This window comes from Mytilus galloprovincialis, chromosome 11 (genome assembly GCF_965363235.1).
Source record: "Mytilus galloprovincialis chromosome 11, xbMytGall1.hap1.1, whole genome shotgun sequence".
Lineage (NCBI taxonomy): Eukaryota > Metazoa > Mollusca > Bivalvia > Mytilida > Mytilidae > Mytilus > Mytilus galloprovincialis.
This window is the reverse complement of record NC_134848.1, coordinates 12,041,836-12,063,580: the sequence shown is the minus strand read 5'-3', so window position 1 is coordinate 12,063,580 and position 21,745 is coordinate 12,041,836. Positions and strand designations below refer to the sequence as shown.

Here is a 21,745-nt window from a genome sequence, read left to right as displayed (position 1 = left end):
TTAATTGACTAGGATTGTTAGTTTTCCTATCGAAGGTCGTGGTTTTCTCCAGGCACTGTGGCTTCCTCCATCAATAAAAACAGACTGCCAGGAAATAACCGAAAAGCAGTGCTCAAAAGTGGCATTAAAACAGAAAAAATCAAAAATCAAATCTAGGCAATCTAAGGAATATATGTATTGAAATTATGATGATGAATATTGGCTTTTAAAAGCTGAATTCTGTCAATTATAAGAGACCAATTCATTTCATGATAAGATGTTGTCACATTAGCCTTATTTAAATGAATCAGTTGTTACCCACAAAATATATTTTCATGGTGATTTAATCAAACTTAACAACATAATTTAGGCAAACATGAGTGTACAAAAAATTAAGAATTGTGCATTATGCTTCAGTAAAGATTAACTCAAAAGCAGCATGAAGAAAAATTGTGCATTCTTTAAATTTCGACACAAGTTGGAATTATACTGCACGTAATTAAACAATAAATGTGCTGTTTGTAAATTGAAGTATATGTCAAGAGAAATAAATATTTATAATCTGTTAGACGATTCAATGCAAACAAACAATTTATTAGAATAATTTCTGTACTATTTCCTGTTCACTGCTGACATTTTGCACCATCAGCAATCTTTACAATATTCTTGTCATTTTAAATTTTGGGTCCTCACCAATCATTACCCATATGAAGCTATCTAATGCTATCATAAACTAATACTAACCTTAAATTACATGTACCTTAAATCCCAACAGTGGTCCTTACACTCAAATCTAACCCAAATATCTATAAGTATAAGGAGCTTTGATTTTTATACGACCGCAAAATTTGAAAAATTTTTCGTCGTATATTGCTATCACGTTGGCGTCGTCGTCGTCGTCGTCCGAATACTTTTAGTTTTCGCACTCTAACTTTAGTAAAAGTGAATAGAAATCTATGAAATTTTAACACAAGGTTTATGACCACAAAAAGAAGGTTGGGATTGATTTTGGGAGTTTTGGTCCCAACATTTTAGGAATTAGGGGCCAAAAAGGGCCCAAATAAGCATTTTCTTGGTTTTCACACTATAACTTTAGTTTAAGTTAATAGAAATCTATGAAATTTTGACACAAAGTTTATGACCACAAAAGATAGGTTGGGATTGATTTTGGGAGTTTTGGTTCCAACTGTTTAGGAATTAGGGGCCAAAAAAGGGCCCAAATAAGCATTATTCTTGGTTTTCGCACAATAACTTTAGTTTAAGTAAATAGAAATCAATGAAATTTAAACACAATGTTTATGACCACAAAAGGAAGGTTGGTATTGATTTTGGGAGTTGAGGTCCCAACAGTTTAGGAATTAGGGGCCAAAAAGGGACCCAAATAAGCATTTTTCTTGGTTTTCGCACCATAACTTTAGTATAAGTAAATAGAAATGTATGAAATTTAAACACAAGGTTTATGACCATAAAAGGAAGGTTGGTATTGATTTTGGGAGTTTTGGTCCCAACAGTTTAGGAATAAAGGGCCCAAAGGGTCCAAAATTAAACTTTGTTTGATTTCATCAAAAATTGAATAATTGGGGTTCTTTGATATGCCGAATCTAACTGTGTATGTAGATTCTTAATTTTTGGTCCCGTTTTCAAATTGGTCTACATTAAGGTCCAAAGGGTCCAAAATTAAACTTAGTTTGATTTTAACAAAAATTGAATCCTTGGGGTTCTTTGATATGCTGAATCTAAAAATGTACTTAGATTTTTAATTATTGGCCCAGTTTTCAAGTTGGTCCAAATCGGGGTCCAAAATTAAACTTTGTTTGATTTCATCAAAAACTGAATAATTGGGGTTCTTTGATATGCCAAATCTAACTGTGTATGTAGATTCTTAATTGTTGGTCCCATTTTAAAATTGGTCTTACATTAAAGTCCAAAGGGTCCAAAATTAAACTAAGTTTGATTTTAACAAAAATTGAATTCTTGGGCCTCTTTGATATGCTGAATCTAAACATGTACTTAGATTTTTGATTATGGGCCCAGTTTTCAAGTTGGTCCAAATCAGGATCCAAAATTATTATATTAAGTATTGTGCAATAGCAAGAAATTTTCAATTGCACAGTATTCAGCAATAGCAAGAAATCTTCAATTGCACAGTATCGTGCAATAGCAAGAAATCTTCAATTGCACAGTATTGTGCAATAGCAAATATTTTCTATTGCACAGTATTGCACAATAGCAAGAAATATCTAATTGCACAATATTGTGCAATAGCAAGAAATTCCAATTGGATTTCAATTGGAGTTATCTTTCTTTGTCCAGAATAGTAGTTGAATCAACTTAAATCATTGTTTTATACAATATACAATGTATATTCACTTTTACTACCAACTGATAGATTAAAACAATCTTTACCATTCAGTAATAACAAGCACTTTTTTTACATTTTAATATTTTATGATGTATTTAAATGAGTAGTTATTGTTGCAAACTTCATTAGAAATTTGAATTGAGATCAGTTTTGAAATAAGGGAAAGGGGGATGTGAAAAAAAAATTGGGGGTCAATTTTTTTCATTTCAGATTTCTTAAATAAAAAGAAAATTTCTTCAAACATTTTTTTGAGACAAGACAAGACAAGACAATTTTATTCTTTAAAACCACTGTATACACATTGGTACAAAGAATGAAATAATAATACATAGTATACAAAATAAATTGTGCACATGACAATATATATATACAAGAAGAGAGGATCAATATTCAACAGCATAGTGAATTGCTCAAAGGCAAATTTTTTTGTTTAAGTTCATTAGACCACATTCATTCTGTGTCAGAAACCTATGCTGTGTCAACTATTTAATCACAATCCAAATTTAGAGCTGAATCCAGCTTGAATGTTGTGTCCATACTTGCCCCAACCGTTCAGGGTTCAACCTCTGCGGTCGTATAATGCTGCGCCCTGCGAAGCAACTGGTTCACTTTGAGAAAAGCACCATGAGCAAATATTTTGTGAGAAACAAGTTATGATTGTAATGGTGTCTAGTGTCTGTTATTTTACTGATGGCTGCTGACATTGTGCACCTTCAGCAATGTTTACATATTTAAGGATGTTCCCTGCTCAGTTTCAAAATAAAAAACTTTTCATAAAACTAGTATATATTGATAGGGGATTAATTGAGGAATATAAAAAGCAAAAAAAATATAGGGGTCAATGTGTTTGTTTTCGAGATATTAGCCATTAGAAAATTGGCGGGAAAATGTTCTCTCTGGACTTTCATAGCTTTATCATTGACCAGTCAAAGTCCTCAAATACTATGAAAAAATAAATAAGATTTTATAAGACTTTTACAAATGGCTTATAATTATAACATGTAAAAGATTTATAAAAACAAAAATGGGGGTTCATGGGCAAATTTTTTTAAGGCATTCAAATGGGTAAAACCAGAGGATTCCGAAAATCTGACAAAAATTCCTAAACATGACAAGCAATCATCCTTAACTCTGGTAAATTGTCAGATTTAATTTAGTTCAGGCACTTGGCTCCAGCTTTGGATAATTTACTGTGATTTGTAGTATATTCTCATACAAATATCTCTATGAATTATAAAAAATAAAAACAACAGTTATGAACTACATGTATTAAAAATAAATTTCATGTGATCAAAGTGCTTTTCGAGATTTTCTTTTATCAGGAATGCTTAAAGCCGAATAATTGACAGTCAAGGATGGTTAAGGACTGAAAACTTTGAAGAGCTTTTAACCAAAAAAGACCAACAAATGATTAATATTTTAAAATTTAAGATTATATGCTTGCCCATAATATCCATAAGACCTGATCTGTATGAATTATAAGTTACATTTTGTGTTTTTTATATTTCCAGGTTTATCCGCCTGCCCCCAGTCCAGAAGACTATCAAGATTCCCCCAACAGATACACCTCCCCAAAACCCCTTTATGGGGAAGGGGGATATTATATGGGTAAGTATTGAGTCGTAGATTTGAGAAAAGTATTCTGTTTCAATAAACTTGTGATAGATACCAGGATTAAAATTTTGTAAACCAGACATGTGTTTAGTCTATTAAAGACTCATAAGTATGTTTGAAACAAAACTGTTAAAAATGCCAAATAACATACAGAGTTGAAGAGCAACTAGGACCGCCAAAAAAATTACATAAACTTGAAGAGAATTTGTCAAAAATCAATGTTCCAAGAATATCAAAAACTTCACATAAATCCAAAACTAATTCTATCTGTAAATGTAAAACAGAGGTGAAAGATACCTAAGGAACATTCAAATTAGGTCCAAAATATACTGACAGCGCTATCAGTATTTTTCTCTCAAGCACAGGTCCATCAATCCAGGCTAGTAAAAATATCTTTGGGCCTGTAAAATGATAATTTATCAGTGGCGGCTCCAGAACTTTTCCTAAAGGGGGACCCGCTCCAGTCATGCTTCAATGATTCCCTGTATAATCAACCAAATTTTTCCCACGAAAGGGGGGGGCCCATGTCCCCCAGGCCCCCCCCCCCTGGATCCGCCTATGTTTATAAGCCAAGGTAATCTTGACTAAAAATTTTGTAAAATTCAACTTCCAGCCAGTAGATTAGAGTTTATCGTAAAGACTGCACTAAAAAGAAAACGACCAAAAGACAAACAACAGTACACAAAACACAACATAAAAACTAACACTACAGGGAGATAACTCTGTAAAGTCAGCTCAACGTTTTAATTACGTTGTGTTGTTGAGGGAATATTTAGCTTCTCAATGATCAAAATAAGTGTTTGTCAAACTGCTATATAACCAGTGTAATTTTTCTGATAAAACGGTTGGTTCAAATTTTTTGAAATTTTTCTATTTTTGTCAAAGGATCAAAGTAAATACTTTGTTAAAATTTTATGAAAATCTTAAACGAGCCAAATTAATTTTAGTTTAGTTGTTGGGTACCACCTTAAGTGCTAAGAGTAAGTAATAGAAGTGATATTTTTGTTGTTTCCATAATGCTAGTGTTGTTTTAATTGTAGATCCATCGACTCCTCACAGTCAACCGGATCCTTGGTCATCGAATAATGTTCCCCCCACATCAACATATCCTTCATCCATGTTGCCTGGCAACAGTCATCAGCAGTACAACTCAAACATGCATCATGAAATGGTAAGTCTGAAGCCATAGGTACAGTCATTATTGGTATTCAAACAGGCATCATACAGTTTCTAGATAAAGTTTTGAACCCACAACAAGCCCCATGGTCAATCTTACAAGGACTTTAATAGTTAGATTCTTTTGGCTTGTAGAAAAGAATTTTACGAGCCCAAAAGTAAAAAGCAAGCTTAGACTGGTCATCTTGTGGTTAAGCGTGAAGATTGAATATAGAAATCGCAAGTCTAATGCTCAAGTACAGTGATATTTATAACAATCCATGATCTACTCTCTCCGTGAATCATTATGAATCACTTTGAATCACTGAAAAAGTAGTTGGTTGTTGGTACATGAAAAATCAGTTGAATTTGAGAGGAAATCCTCCATAACAAAGTTGTTCACTCTCGGAAATCGATGGTTTTATTGTCATAAGGAGAATTGTCAAATTCATTACCTTAAAAATTTCTAGGTAAATTAGAATCGGAACAAAATTTAATTCAAAATAGATATTTTTGGGGATATTTTTATTATTGTGTGAATTGTGATGGGAAAGATTTCATACAAACAGTTCTTTTGATACTCATTAAAATTTGTTATAGCACTATTTAATGGAATCTTGATATGGAATCTTGAACTTAATTCATTTTTCACAAATCACAATATTAAAAGTTATAAGTAGATTTAAGTAATAAATAGTTTTGAAATTGCTAGCTTAACTTGTAACCGGTATCAAACTGTGTTCTAAACTTATCTGGATATCTCATGATCAAGTTGAATGAGGCTATTTGGTATATTAATAAGTCTGTATCATTAATGAGAAAAAAATGGCTGTCTATTTAACAAAGAGTCGCATATGTTTTATTTATCGTCAGATGAAAAGCATATTGTTAAGTAAAGATCATTGAAGAGTTTGATTCTTAAGACAGGTTGTTTGTGATCGCTACTGCAGAGAAAGAAACCTGTGAAAGAGAGTTTACCCAAATGTCGCGGTTGGGGGGTTAAGATAATTGAGGCAACAGCCTCTTAATGATTTTAAGGGCTTTTGATAATTGATAGATCAGCCCGATTATCTTTTTCAGTGATTCAGATAGATTCGTTTATCACCCTTTTGTTACATTGTAATGGGGATAGTTTATAAAGATTCAGATAGTATTGGATAAATCATGATCTTTATATATTTTCTTGCAATATTTGACAAATCCTGAACTTCATATATTAGAAAAATCTTGATCTTCATATATTTTAATCAATATTAGACTAAATCTCGACCTTTATGTTTTCATACAATATAAGACAAATCCTGAATTTCATATATTATGATTGTAATATATCTTCTTCATACAGTTTAAAGATAAATCCTAATTTTTATAAAAATAATGTCTCTTAAACGCTTATTTAAACTTTTTTTGTAAAATTCTAAGTCTGAAAGAAATATTTTTGTAATATAAGTGATAAGCTTTGTTAAATCATCAATTTCATGGTCTTCTCTTTGATTCAGTTCTGTTTCATGAATCGTAGTATGACAAATCAAATTTAGGGCCTTAAAAGTTTATTTGGGGGATAAAACTTCATCAGGAATACCTAGACTCAAAAGCCTTGAAATGAAAATTGTACTTATTTTGAAAATTAAACTTCATACTTTTGAAATAAAATCTATCTATGATTTCATTAATGTTTATATAATTATAGTGAATGATTTTGCAAATTTAGAAAACAGCTTGTGAATTAGGACACAGATAAACTTGTTATCTAAAGTCTGAAATAATCCTCTAATTGGATTAACAGACGAATCATAAGTTGGCTATACCACCATGTAAACAGAGAAACCTTTGTATATTTTGTAAAAGTTAATGAGGGAAAGAGCGTTCAGGGTGAGAGCAATACTGTGACCTCTTTCTTGTGGAGGTGAGATTGGTGTATGCGTTGCTATGACTACCTGTAGAAAGATGGAAAACAGATGTTTATTTCATTCATAAAAATGGCACTGTCAGTGACTGCAATCTACAAGATTGAGAAATGTTACGTCACTTGTCAAAAATGTTTTTTTACATGTCAAAATTTTCTCATGGTTAACGATGGACTTCCTGGCAAAGACCAGTAAAATGTGAATGTTTCTTTGAATCAAAATTTTTTGTGTGCAGAAAGTGTACTCTCAGCCATAAATCAAGTTTTATTTTATGGGTTTATAGAGGTGCAAAAAATGGAAATTAAACTGAAAAATCTCTTCTTGATATATTAAAGTTTAAGAAACCTTTCACGACTACCAATAGTTAAAATGAAGAAAAAAAAAAGACTAAAAAATTCTGCTAGTCAAAGTAGACATTTCTCAAAATCTCACATTGACGAAATAAAAAAAATAAGAGATGAAAAATGCTCTTTTCTTTCTCTACATAGATCAGAATTTGACAAGTTTTATAGGAAAATATCTCAATGAGACTGCAACAATATAAAAAAAACAAAGAAAGGACATTTAGGGGTTGGTTCAATATGTCACTCTCCAACTTCAGCAAACTTCAGAAGATCCAATAATCGACCAACAAAAGATTCATTGTCTTTTTGTAAAAAAATAGTTTTCTGCGTTCTCAAGAATTCAAAATTACGCTCCATATCTCAAAATCTAGTAATTTGATTGGTTGATACCTGTGTCTTGAAAATGATTATTGTTAAGATTGCAAGACTAGATATTGCCCATGTGTGTTAATTAACTAATGGGGCATTATAAAAAAAAAAGATGTGGTATGATTGCCAATGAGACAACTATCCACAAAAGACCAAAATGACACAGACATTAACAACTATAGGTCACCGTATGGCCTCCAACAATGAGCAAAGCCCATACCGCATAGTGATATTATATTACTAACAGTCAATCAACACATCAAAATTTCTTAAAAAAAAATAAGAGATAAACATCGAAAACTGACAAATTATTTTTATCAACAATTAATTATTTGATAATTTTTCATTCAAAAAAATTTCACTGACACTATATAGATGTAAGAAATGTAAGATTTGATCGTTTCCATGGGAACACATATAAAAACCGCAAAAAGAGAAAGTAATTGGCGGACATCCATTTTCGAGTGAATATGAAACCATGACATTTTAAATATTTATATCAGAATATGACACAGCCCCTTGCGTCATCGATCAAAAAGCTAGCAAAGAAAGCGAGGTGTTACTATTTTTGTAGGAAATAATTAATTGAGAGAATTGGCTCTCTAAAATAAATAAACTTTGTGCAGTAAAAATTGAAAGTGTTGCCAGGTTTGTCGGAAAGAAAATGTGTGATGCAATTATTTTGCGATTTTCACACTTTTTATGAAGGGCCACTTATATCTTTCAACTGTTTTTTACGAGTTTCACTTGTGACAGCATGGGTGAAATACTACTTTCATTTGAAAAGGGAAATCAAGTATGAAGCTGTTTTAACCATATGTTTATAATATTAAGATTTTCGGTAGAAGGGTTAATTTGTAGTTGTGCCCCTTGGATTTTTATTGGCCCCAATCCTTTAGAATTTTGAAATGCACTTTTACTCTATATAAGCCCTCAATTCTTCACACAATTCATGACCACAGTCCTTATAACTAATCCCCCCATTTATTCATAAAAAAAATTGAGATGCAGAGAGGTTGGTTTTTTTTGGTAAATCTTGAGGTTCTGAGATATTTTGCAGGATAAAAAAAAGAAGAGAAAATAGGAAAACAGAAAAAAATAAAAAAAGAGTACAGTCAATATTTTTTATTCCCTGTACAATAAAAATATTTGCTGTACAATTTATCTGCTTTATTTACATGTTCTGAAAACAATAGTTTATTTTAAATTTCTGTTGTTTAAGTTTAAATATGCCAAGACTTTGTATTGATGTATGTCTTTTGTCTTATTTCAGCAGGGCTACCCTGCCATGTCACCTTCACAACATGACAACATGATAAACTCCGGTCTTCCTCCAATGTCCACCTTCCGTGGTGGTCAGCCAACAACATCTGCGTATTCCAGTACATCTCCCACGGTCAATGGTGGGACAGAAATGATACGACCCCCAGCCAGTTCACAGACAGGCGACGCCTTAGGAAAAGCATTAGCCTCGGTATGGAATTAGTAGTTATTATATTTAAATATTGTATTTCATAGTAGTTTAAAATAGTATGACAAAAACAGCAAGTTCAAAAAGGGGAAAGTGAAAAATGTATTAGAATATTACAAGAAAAAGTTGAATTTTAAAAATAGCCCTTATTTATTGAAATTACAGTTCTCGTTTATTAGATCTGTATGGAAATGTTATATAGAAAAAATGGTCTCTCCAAAGAGGTTACAGTCATGTGTAAGGCAAAATAGTTAAATAGAAAAACTATAAGTCAATAAGCAGTTCAGATTGTATAGGATAAATCATGACTATATTTTCTTACAATATTAGATAAATCCTGAATTTTGTATATATAAAACAATATTAGATAAATCCTGAACATCATATAATTTCATACATAGTAATAGATAAATCCTGATCTTTATATATTTTCAGATATATGTATTTGAATAAATCCTGATATTTATACATTTTCTGACATATTTGATAAATCTTGAACTTTATATATTTTCAGATATATTCACCAAATGAACATACAAGTAGTAATTATGGTTCAAACCCTTCAACGCCAGTATCATCTCCATCCCCATTAGCTGGTGAGTGTCCCATAAAGTTCTCCTTCATGGGAACTTAAATATTTCTTTTTATGAATAGAGGGAGATAACTCTTTAGACTAAAAATTTATAATTGTAAATTTCTTCAATGCTGATTAAGCATGTCAAACAAATCCTGCTGGGGTAGCTTTCAGTGATATTGTTTGCCTTAAATTACCGGAGAATAAAGGCATTTTCCTCTGGAGAAGAATCCCAATTTAATAAAAAATGGCTTGAAATTATTCCCAAAATGGACAACTTTTTTCCCAAACAGTGCAGTTTCAGTAGTAATTGTGCATGAGTACAAACTGAAAAAGACTCATTTAAACATTTTTCATGCCTAAAATGACTACATGTGCAGATTTGAGGGTCTATTTATGTATCATCACTAACAATAAGGGGTCTTATTTCAAATGAGGGTTTACCTCTTTTGAAAGGGGATCTGCAAATTGAAGTTCCAGTCAAATTCATGATTTATTATTAATTTCCCAATTTGATAAAAATGAGGCATATTTTCCCAATAAAAAAGATTAGAGGTAGTTTTTAAAAAAGCTAACAATATCACTGGCTTTTCAATGTTTGTTTCCTTTAGTAAGATATTTTCTATGACATTACATACCTATTAATGTTTGAAAATCAGTGGGTTGACACTTTTCATCTTTTTTTTATCCCCATTTTGTATATATGTTTTCTTACTTTTTTGTTTGGCCATGCTGTAGTTTATCCTTTGTTGAAAAATCACAGAAAAAATTTAATGAAAAAATTCATGAATTTAAGATTTTTTATATAATTTGTAGACTGGTTTCATTGTTGTATTGACTTTTGTAGGTTCATCAGGCCAGTGGCAGAGACCAGTACAACAGAGTTCTACCTCACCCCATTTTGTTGAAGGAGGAGGAGGAGGCACACTCCATTCTTTAGTAAGTTTACCTTTGAGGACAGCTTCGTATAAGTTGTGAAGGGCACTAACTTTTGTTTTCTTAACATTCTTTTATTTAAAGGGCACTAACTCTTGTTTTCTTAATATTCCTTTATATGTATTTTCAAAAATTGTCAAGAAACTCTTTTTTTCTTTAGTAAGTTTACTTTGAGGACAGCTTCATATAGTTTGTAAAGGGCACTAACTCTTGCTTTCTTAAAATTCTTGTATACATGTATTTTCAAAAGATGGACATATTTTTTTAACAAAAAATGGTTGATTATGACAAAAATGAAAAATATATACTGTTAAGTTATAATATGGGTGCTATTTTTTGGTGGATTGATATGGTTTGCTTTCTGAGGGTACTTACAAATGTGGTGTATGAATATGGAAAATTTGAAAAGATTTACTGTAATAATTTTTGTGTGCATGTTTATATATATTATGAATGTCTGTTTTGTTTGTTAATGAATATTTTCTCTGTGGTATGAATACACTTTAGAAATGTTTTCATGTGTGTATGCAAACTTCCCTGCTTTTCAATAAAAAATTTGGGGGGAATTTTACATATTGTATTATTACTAAACAGCTAAATTAAATATCTGAAGACAGAACCTCTAAATATTTTCTTTTAGTCGTTGGAGTAAAAATCAAACATATTAAAATTATTATTTCATATTTTGAAATGATCTGTGAAATAATTGAATTCTGTTTTATAAGTATTATTATTTTTTTTTTTTTCCAACGCAAATTTGTAACAAACTTGAGGGGATAATTAACAGCTTAAACAACTTCTGTATCAGCTAAAAATATACGAGAAATGTGAAAAATTTGTTTAAATCACTCATGCAAATTTCAAACGATTTCACACATATATGGTCAAATGAAACAGATTGAATCAGACAATGATTTAATGTAAGAACCCACTAAAAGTGTAAATACTGTGGATTCAGTAATAATGGTGGATTAAGGAAGAAAAAATTGTGGATATTTGAGTTTAATTTTTCTCTCAAAATTCTGCTTACAAGCAAATGGAAAATGAATACTTTATTGACCTTTTAAATTTGTGGTCTACCTTTTTACAAAATCAACAATAAATTTGGTTCCCACCCGGAAATTATTTATGAATCCACGGTAGATAATCTAGGTGCATGTGTACTAACCCTTTTGTTGGTTTATCCAGCAAAGAGGCATGGAAGAGAGACTGGACGACGCGATTCACGTACTCCGAGATCACGTCGAGCTGGAGGTAAAAATTTCCCAGGGTTCAATGGTGCTTCCATCTGCTTCAAAACAAAACATTGCCAGGTTTATGGGACTGCGGTTATGTTGTTCAATTGAAACTGTTCATGTATATATAAGGTGATTTTGTGAGAGAAAAAAAAGGAAAGACAACTCAAGTGAAATGCAAATATTTTTGAATGTGGGGGGGGGGGGAATCTTTTTGTCATAGAAATATAACATGCATAAAATGTTCTGAAAAACGCTGATTTTAAATAATTTCGTGATTTGAAGTCTGGTCATTTCATTCGTTTAAAAAGTTCATGCAGTTAATTTTGAAAGTCATTGAACGAACAGACCTTAAAGACTGATGGAATTAATTGCCGCCATATTTTTTTTTTCTCACAAAATCTTTTCAATTTAGTTGTTGTGTTTATTTATGTATCTGCTTTCTTTCAGCTTCAGACCCCAAAAATTATTTATATTTTTGTTAAATGCATTCTTTGTTGTAAATGTTATGAGTTAAAGATTTATAGATGTGTGATTCTTATAAATGGTTAGGAGGCCGTACAGTGACAGATAGTTGCTAATTTCTGCGTCATTTAGTCTCTGGTGGAGAGTTGTCTCATTGGCAGTCATACACCATCTTATGTTATAGTCTCTGGTAGAGAGTTGTCTCATTGGCAATCATACACCATCTTATTTTTATCTAGGGTTTTATGTTTTTCATTTATCAAAAAAAAATCCTTTATCGGCTACTACATACATTTATATATAATCATCCTCGAAGCTTTGCATGCTCTGTTAAGCTCTGTTAAGCTCTTTTTAGGTCTGATTACTACCGATATGAAAAGTCTATTGATTTTTCTTTTGTTTCAGTTTTCGTTGATTGCTATTAACAGTCTTTTTTCATTCCAACGTTTGTCTATATATATATACATGTATATGGATATTCAAACACTTGCTAAAAATCACATCAGACACAAAATTTATATAATATGTAGTTTTCATTTTTTAAGATTTAAAATTTTAAAGAAATAGAAAAACGATTGTCATGTGCTCTTAGGAGGAATAGGACCAATTTTGACCCTTTCCTAGTTAGATTTTCATACTATGTTTAAAAATATGATTTTCCCAAAATTCAACATTTTTTCCAAGTGCAGTTTAAACATTATCAATGAATCTTTTAAGAAATTATTTCTTAAGAAAAAATCCAATTGTAAAAATTACAAAAACTTGAATCGAAATTGCAAGTAATGGTCTTTGAATTGGTTGAAAGTCATGGTCACAGAGATGTTTTATTGACATGGTGTATGTTATGGTTACTAAAAACGTTTTATTTCCTTGTAGCAGAGTCGGATGGAAGAGAGATTAGACGATGCAATACATGTTTTACGACACCACGCTGAGCCGATTCAGATGGTCGGCCAGCAAGGAATGATGCAACCGTCACATTCCAATGGTATTATGGGATACGCTGGCGGTATGGGATCAAATACCATTGAGGCCTTGGTAAGAATGAAATTAAAATCACAAAAATACTGAACTCCGAGGAAAATTCAAAAAGGAAAGTTTCTAATCAAATGGCAAAATCAAAAGCTCAAACACATTAAATGAATGGACAACAACTGTCATATTCCTGATATTGGTACATGCACTTTCCTATGTAGAAAATGGTGGATTGAACCTGGTGTTGTAGCTATCAAAACCTTTCACTTGTATGACAGTCTCATCAAATTCCACTATATTGACATCAATACATGAACAAAGCAAACAGAAACAATAGGTAAAAATGTCAAAAAATAGGGGTACCTCCAAACAGATTTATTCATTCAAGAGCTTGTCACGCCTGGTTTGCTTTTCTCTTTTCAATTGTTTAATTTTGTGACCACTAAAGTCTCATTTAATAAGTTTATTGGAGATGTTGTATTTTCTATTCATGTTGTTTTCCTCCACTGTTTAAATGAAAATTGATGGGTATGCACAAATGCCTACACCTGATATAGACATTAGCAAAAAATGGCAAAGCATTCATTTATCATTTTGTAATAAGTTTGATCTGTCGAAGTCATTCAAATAATTTATTATGGAAGCAATAAAACGGTAATGGTATCACCATTGACTTTTCACATATGTTTCCCATGCATGGTAAGGACATTATGATAATTTGTGATGTAATGGCTGCACATTTTCTACAAACTGCAGACGGACAATGTGATTATTAAGTATTTAGTAACTACTTGCATATAGCCTCTCTGTGAAAATGTGTGATGAGAATTTTTTTTTTTGTCAAAATAAAACATTCTGGTAAAATGATTATTTTTGAGGCACTGCAGAATGTCTGCTTTTCTTTTCTTTTCTTTCTTTTTTTAAATAAAGCTATCTGGTAAAATGATTATTTTTGAGGCGGCTGCAGAATTGTTCATGCATAACTCAGTGATTTGCAGTCTGAGTAATGGCTTCCACATCTGGCAAAGTGTTTTCTGCCTTCTTGCAGAAGAGCACATATGGTAGAGTTTCTTTCCACCTCCCCAGAGAAGAGCTGTTGTCTTGTCATGATGTAATCCATTTATGTAAAGTGTTTTGGCAGATTTCTTTAATTCAGATAACACCAACTTATCAACTTAACCAGATAAAAATTGACGGGGATGTTTTTTGTATTTAAAAAACACAGCCATGTAATCGATTTATGAAGAAGGTGTCTGTTTCACTTCATTTTATTGACTTATTTGTTTTCCAAAATGTATAACAAAGTTATATTAAAAGACAGGTCTGGGAAAGTAGATTCTCTAATTTGATTGGATTAAAATATTATAATTTTCTTTTCAGGCAACACAACACAACTCATTATCAGAGAACCGAACCAGTACTTCAGAACAATCTAAACCTGATTGTAAGTTTTTATTATTAACCACCATCCCCCCTCTCCACAAAGAAAAAAAAATCCACCCACTTCCCTATTAAGCTGGTATATTGTTCCTTACACTTCAATGAGTGGAGGTATTGAGATGCTGTTTTCTATCCTGATCAAGTATCCTGAAGAATGCAGTTCTAAAAGGTTGCATATTACCAATTTATATGTAAAAATGGTTGAGTCAACTGTTGCTTGATTTTTTATCTATATCGATTGTGGATTCATTTACAACAACCCTCCCTCCTTTTGAGCTGTGGTGTATTGATCCTGGAAACCATTACACCTCACTTTATTATTTCGGGAAAGAAGGAAAATTTGTAATTTATTTGATATTTCATTTCATGGTTTTGCTTAAGGTGGTACCTAACACTACAGGGAGATAATATCAGGGTAATATCAGCTAAATGTTTTAGTTACGTTGTATAGTTAAGGAAATATTAAGCTTCTCAATGATCAAAATAAGTGTTTGTCAAACTGCTATACAGTGAAACCTGGGTAAACCGAACCCTGATAAAACCGAATTTCAGTTTAAACCGAACAATTTTCAAAGTCCCACAAAATGTCCCTATCAATTAACGTTAATCTTACCTGAAAAAACCGAACCCTGTCAACACCGAATTCCGAACGCTTTTTGAAGGCTCGTTAGTAAATTATTATCTAAAAATTACCTGTCAAAATCGATCAATACCAATCAAATCAATAAAATATTATTAATTATTTGCATGATTTAATTAAACAAACACAGGATGGCAGAGTATCCCCGAAGGTATTTGAGGTTTAATGAACTTGTGAGCTGTTATTACAAACTAATTAGCATGTCTGTGTCCATGTATAAAGTGATTTTTTGTACAGAAACGTTAAACTGGTCAGCTACCCCCATCGCCGATAATGACGAGAAAAGAACTTTCCCTCAGATCAATTAAATGCACCTTACTCAAATAATTACGGCCACAAAATCGAAACTGCCATTCTGTAGCTAAACTGTTTAATTAAATAATAGTTTTAAAGCCTTTCACCGGATTAAGAAGTCGTGCAACACAACAAGGTCAATGGATTTCGATTATAGGCCCTATAGTTTTGATTCGAATGCCCCCGAAGACTTCCGTTAGCTATTTGGCAACGATAAAGTCCGAGAATAAACTGGACCCCTGCTGTTGTTTCACTGTTATCGTGTGCCGAAGTATCAATCAGCGGGTGACCAGTTTAGTCCGAGAACTCGTGTGTACAATGATGTTCCCGATTCAACTACGGAATCGTCATTTGACATTGACTGTGAATCTGAATTGGTCAGTGAATTAACGGATGAGAAAATAATTATAAAAAGCAAAATCGCTCCACGTCGGACATCTCCCAACGACGAGCGTGATTGACGTTTGATTTATAAAGAAAAATGTAGCAAAATCTCAATCTTCATCTTCTTTTATTTTTACATTTACATCTAAATCAACACAAAAATACTCTGTCGTCTGTTGTGTCACCTATTATTCCTTGTCAGTATATGCCAAAATTATTTGGTGTCGACTTCCGTTTACCTCTACAATCCGAACACCTGTGAAAACCGAACAAAACGCAAAGTCCCGTGGGTGTTCGGTTTGGACAGGTTTCACTGTATAACCAGTGTAATTTTTCTGATAAATTAGTTGGTTCAAATTTTTTGAAATTTTCATATTTTTGTCATAGGGCCAAAGTAAATACTCTGTCAAAATTTTATGAAAATTAAACAAGCCGAATTAATTTTAGTGAAATTGTTAGGTACCACCTTAAGTGCATACAAACAAAGGTCTATTTAGTCTTTCATTTTACCCATCTTTAAAATGAACTAAATTTAATGCTGTTCCACATGCAATAATTTCTGATTTTACAGTAGTACTAGTGTATTTCTGGTAAATAAAATGATAAAATCAAACCTATTGTTAATAACCTCAAAATATAATTCTAATGCAATTATTTTGTAACAATGATTCTGATTGGATGACAGTTAGCGTAAAATTCTCTATCTCCTTGTCTGTAACTAAGGAAACCGACATTTTGAAATGCTGAATGTATCGACATGTAATTTCATGTATTTCTGGTATTAAAACGAAATTATAAAGATCAAACCTATTGTTAATAACCTCAAAATATAATTGTTTATTGCAGTACATAATTTAGAACAAAGTCAGACACTTCAACAAAAGACTGCACAGAAAGTAGATAAAAAGGACAGTAAAGGTAAAGAAACGGAGACAGCCGCCAAACCACCTCCAGCTAAAAGATCTCGGTAAGTCAAAAGCACAACCAAACCACCTCCAGCTAAAAGATCTCGGTAAGTCAAAAGCACGAAATTGTCACACTTTTGGTAAATGCATTTAATTTAATAAAAATTTGAATTTGGAAGAAATTTATAAATGCAAAAGTAAAATCACAAAAAAAAAACTGAACGCCGAGGAAAATTCAAAAAGGAAAGTCCCTCATCAAATGGCAAAGTCAAAATTTCAAATGCATCAAACAAATGGATAACAAACGTCATATTCCTGACTTAGTACAGACATTATCTTATGTAGAAAATGGTGGATTGAATCTGGTTTTATAGCTAGCTAAATCTCTCACTTCTTTGACAGTCTGCACAAGAGATAATTTTCTATTTTGGCTTATTTAATTAATGTTATTTTATAAAATATACAGTGGAACCTCTTCAAAATGTCACTAAAAAAAATTATGGACAATTTAGGGGAATGTGGACATACTTTAGATACTTTCAGGAAATTCATGTTCTGCAGAAAATACCAACGGGAAGGCTCAAAACTTGCCCGCCAAAAAATGGCCAAAACAAAAACAAATAACATCTGCTAATACTGCAAAAAAAAATAAAAAATTGGTGAACTTGAACCCCAGTATCTGGAAGTCATGTGTAAAAATGTTTGATTGAAGAATAACTTAAACAGGTCTTGAAATTTTTTATTTTTTTTATAACCATGGCGTTGTCCGTTTCTTTTCTATTTATGAGTTTAACTGATCATCTGGTATCTTTCGCCCCTCTTTTATAAGATTTTATTTATTGTAGATGGACAGCTAAAGAGAAAGTCGAGCCTGCAGGACCAGCATCACCAACATCGTAAGTTTATTTCTCTGTAAAAAAAATTAAAAGAAGACAAACACATAGAACAGATACCAGGATTATAAGTTTCGTCTACAAAATAATCATGAGTGATGTTTGAATTAAAAATTTTAAAAGGAATATTATGTACAAATTTGAAGAGCTTTAAGGATCCAAAATACAAAAAAAAAAAAAAAACTTTTTACAAACAAATGTTAAGAAATTATGATAATTATAACCACTCTTATTAAACATTGCAACAAATCTTTTAAGATTTTAGGTAGCAAGTTTTACTGAAAAGCTTTATGTGTTTTTTCTCACAAGAATTTTTGTGGAAAGAGTCTGACTTAAACATCTTACAAGCTGACATTAAAAGTCTGCAACATGGGCTGTTCATGTTTAATGCTGTGACTCACTCAAGTGTCCTGACTCTAAACTATTTGTTTGAAGTAGATATAGAAAGATGTGGTATGAGTGCCAATGAGACAACTCTCCATCCAAGTCACAATTTCTAAAAGTAAACCATTTTAGGTCAAGTTACGGACTTCAACACCGAGCCTTGGCTCACACCAAACAGCAAGCTATAAAGGACCCCAAAAAATTACTAGTGTAAAACCATTCAAACGGGTAAACCTAATCTATATAAAAAAACAAGAAACACTTATGAACCACATCAACAAACGACAACTACTGAACATCAGATTCCTGACTAAGGACAGGTGCAAACAATTACAGCAGGTTTGAACGTTTTAATGGTACCAAACCTTCACCCTTATCTGAAACAATTAATAAGGATTGTATAAGGTTGTGATATGAGAAAAAATTGCTATGATTTGACACAAGGTTGTTATTTATTCAACAGAAGCATTGGAGACGACCCAAATGAGTCTCCTGAAACTAAACTAGAAAGAGAGAGATTGAGGAGGCAAGCCAACAATTGTAGAGAAAGGTTTGTGATTTTATACTTTGAAAAAATGTGGAAGTACTTGGATTTATGCAAAAACCAAGTTTGGCTGATTTTGTTGTAAATCAAACTTTTGAATTTTTTAAATCAAATGTCAGAATGCAGGTTTTCTATCTACTTTAAAGATCTGATTAATATTTTTTTTTTATAAAAATTGTTTTTTTACAAATTGCAAAAATTGGTCTTGATAATCAAAAGTACTTCCATAGTATTTATTTATTAAATGTGAATATGAACCATCCATGCAGTTTTATTTGATTGGAAATTTTTTAATGTTCAGAAATAGCATTTAAAAATCAGCGTAGAATTTTGTTTTTAATTTCTATTCATTATAAGATTTATAAAAAAGTAACAGACTGAAATTAGAAAGTCTGTTTTATCTGACATTTTTATTTGTGGAGTTTTTGAGCAAAATCAACATTCAAGGAAATTACTATTTAGATTTTTTTTCAATTTAGACTAATGGATGGTTCAATATGTTTTCACTGCAAATTTATTGTTAGAATTTAAGAAATATGTCATTGTCTGTCTTTTTTCTTAGCACTAACGATGTGGGCGAGGAGGACGAAACACTAGAAACCAAACTTCAACGGAAACTTATAAGGAGACAGGCTAATAATGCTACAGAAAGGTTAATTGTTATTATTTCCCCTAGGGGTACATTTCAATTAACTGGTTATCTCCCCTTTGTGTGTATTGCAATTAACTGGTTATCTCCCATTGCTGTATTCATTGCAATTAACCAATTATCTCCCCTTGGTGCATATTGCAATTAACTGATTATCTTCTCTTGTGTTATTAATTGCAATGAATTCAGGTTTGAATTGTGATATATTAATTGCAATGAATTAAGGTTTGAATTGAAATATTACAATGTATGTATAGATTCTTCCATGGCAGAAAAGTGGGGTTGTAAGTATTTGACAACTAAAATTTTGCAAAGGACAAACACAACTTTGGTATTTTGCAATAGTAATAATAGTTATGATAGATCAGAAGATTATCTTCAATGACTATTCTGGGGAAAAAAATTCCACTAACTCTATGTATATATAGAATTCCCACTGCATTGAGGGCAGAAAAATCAATGAAAATAAATGAATTTTGACCAATGAAGAACTAAGAATAAAATAGAAACAAACCACATGTCGATTATATCTAAAAATTACCCATCAAGGCCACAATTAAAAATATTTTGGTTTGCCCAAACCCTACCCAAAGGTTGAGACAGTGGGTAGGTAGGTAGGCATTTTTTATTTTTTTTTTCAAAAAGAGAAATCGAAGTATCGGGTGTTCATTAGTCTTCATGCCTATCTGATTAAAAAAAAAACTTCTTCAAATCAGGACAATAAAAGAATTTGAGTAGGCAGCCTTTTTCTGGGTAGGGAGCGTTTGGGCAAACAAACCTATTTTTTATGGCCCAATGATGATGGATATTTTTACTTTTTTATTCATAACATTTAATTGCAGTTAGTGTAATAGAAAGACTTGTATACAAAATTGAAATGTCTGAATTTATTTATTTTCAGAGTGCGAGTACGAGATATAAACGAAGCCTTTAAAGAACTAGGAAGCATGGTTACATTACACTCAGGAAGCAGTCAACCTCTCACAAAACTAATGGTTTTACAACAGGCTGTTAATGTCATTACAACATTAGAACAACAAGTCAGAGGTAAGTTATCTATATCTGTCCTCTAGCCCCAGCCTAGGGTCACCTTACACTCAGGAAGCAGTCAACCTCTCACAAAACTAATGGTTTTACAACAGGCTGTTAATGTCATTACAACATTAGAACAACAAGTCAGAGGTTAGTTATCCATATCTGTCCTCTAGCCCCAGCCTAGGGTCACCTTACACTCAGGAAGCAGTCAACCTCTCACAAAACTAATGGTTTTACAACAGGCTGTTAATGTCATTACAACATTAGAACAACAAGTCAGAGGTAAGTTATCTAAATCTGTCCTCTAGCCCCAGCCTAGGGTCACCTTACACTCAGGAAGCAGTCAATCTCTCACAAAACTTATGGTTTTACAACAGGCTGTTCATGTCATAACAACACTAGAACAAAAAGTCAGAAGTAAGTTATCCATATCTGTCCTCTAGCTCTAGCCTCGGACAACATTACACTCAGGAAGCAGTTAACACCTCTCACAAAACTTATGGTTTTACAACAGGCTTTTCATGTCATAACAACACTAGAACAACAAGTCAGAGGTTAGTTATCCATACCTGTCCTCTAACTCTAACCTCTGACAACATCACTAAAACAGCATTTATAGATGATGTGGTATTTTGCCAATAATTATCAATTAAATGATGTGGATATTAGCAAGTGTAGGTCACCACACATCAACATTATCACAAACCTGTGAACAATGAGGTCTTGAGTGCAATCCCCACATGTGGTAGGTGCATTCAATTCTTATCTTGTTTAAAAACTATTGTAATTTTTTTGCTAAAGGTGTTAGTTCACTCCAGCTTCCAACAAAGACTGATTGCTACTAAATATCCAAAAGGGGCTTCAAATACCACATCAGTTAATTCATCCTGACCTCAATTTCCAACCTTAAAAAATATGATTTTAACTCAGGTGTAAAACATTATATGGTAAACCAGTAGTAATAATTCAGATTTAGAATTTTTTTGACATTTCAACTTTAACCATATCTTGTTTTTCTTTACAGAACGAAATCTCAATCCCAAGGCAGCCTGTCTGAAGAGACGGGAGGAGGAGAAAGGGGACGAGATACCAGGGGGGCGGGGCATGACATCAGATGACATAGCTGCACAGCAAGCAGCTTTGGCAGGTAAGGTACGCAACATGTTGCTACCTCTTTTGGCAGACGACAGT

General features: G+C 32.2%; 1 protein-coding gene across 1 annotated transcript in view; it reads left to right on the top strand.

Moving 5' to 3' along the window:
• The window catches only part of LOC143051653 (transcription factor 4-like), a 90,710-nt gene that overhangs the window by 60,634 nt on the left and 8,331 nt on the right, over positions 1–21,745 (top strand). The window contains 13 exon segments of the mRNA XM_076224550.1: positions 3,853–3,949; positions 4,996–5,126; positions 9,004–9,204; positions 9,716–9,797; positions 10,623–10,714; positions 11,900–11,965; positions 13,288–13,449; positions 14,767–14,830; positions 16,991–17,111; positions 17,895–17,945; positions 18,790–18,876; positions 20,421–20,836; positions 21,579–21,701. Of these exon segments, the coding sequence (XP_076080665.1) occupies positions 3,853–3,949; positions 4,996–5,126; positions 9,004–9,204; positions 9,716–9,797; positions 10,623–10,714; positions 11,900–11,965; positions 13,288–13,449; positions 14,767–14,830; positions 16,991–17,111; positions 17,895–17,945; positions 18,790–18,876; positions 20,421–20,836; positions 21,579–21,701 (1,693 nt within the window).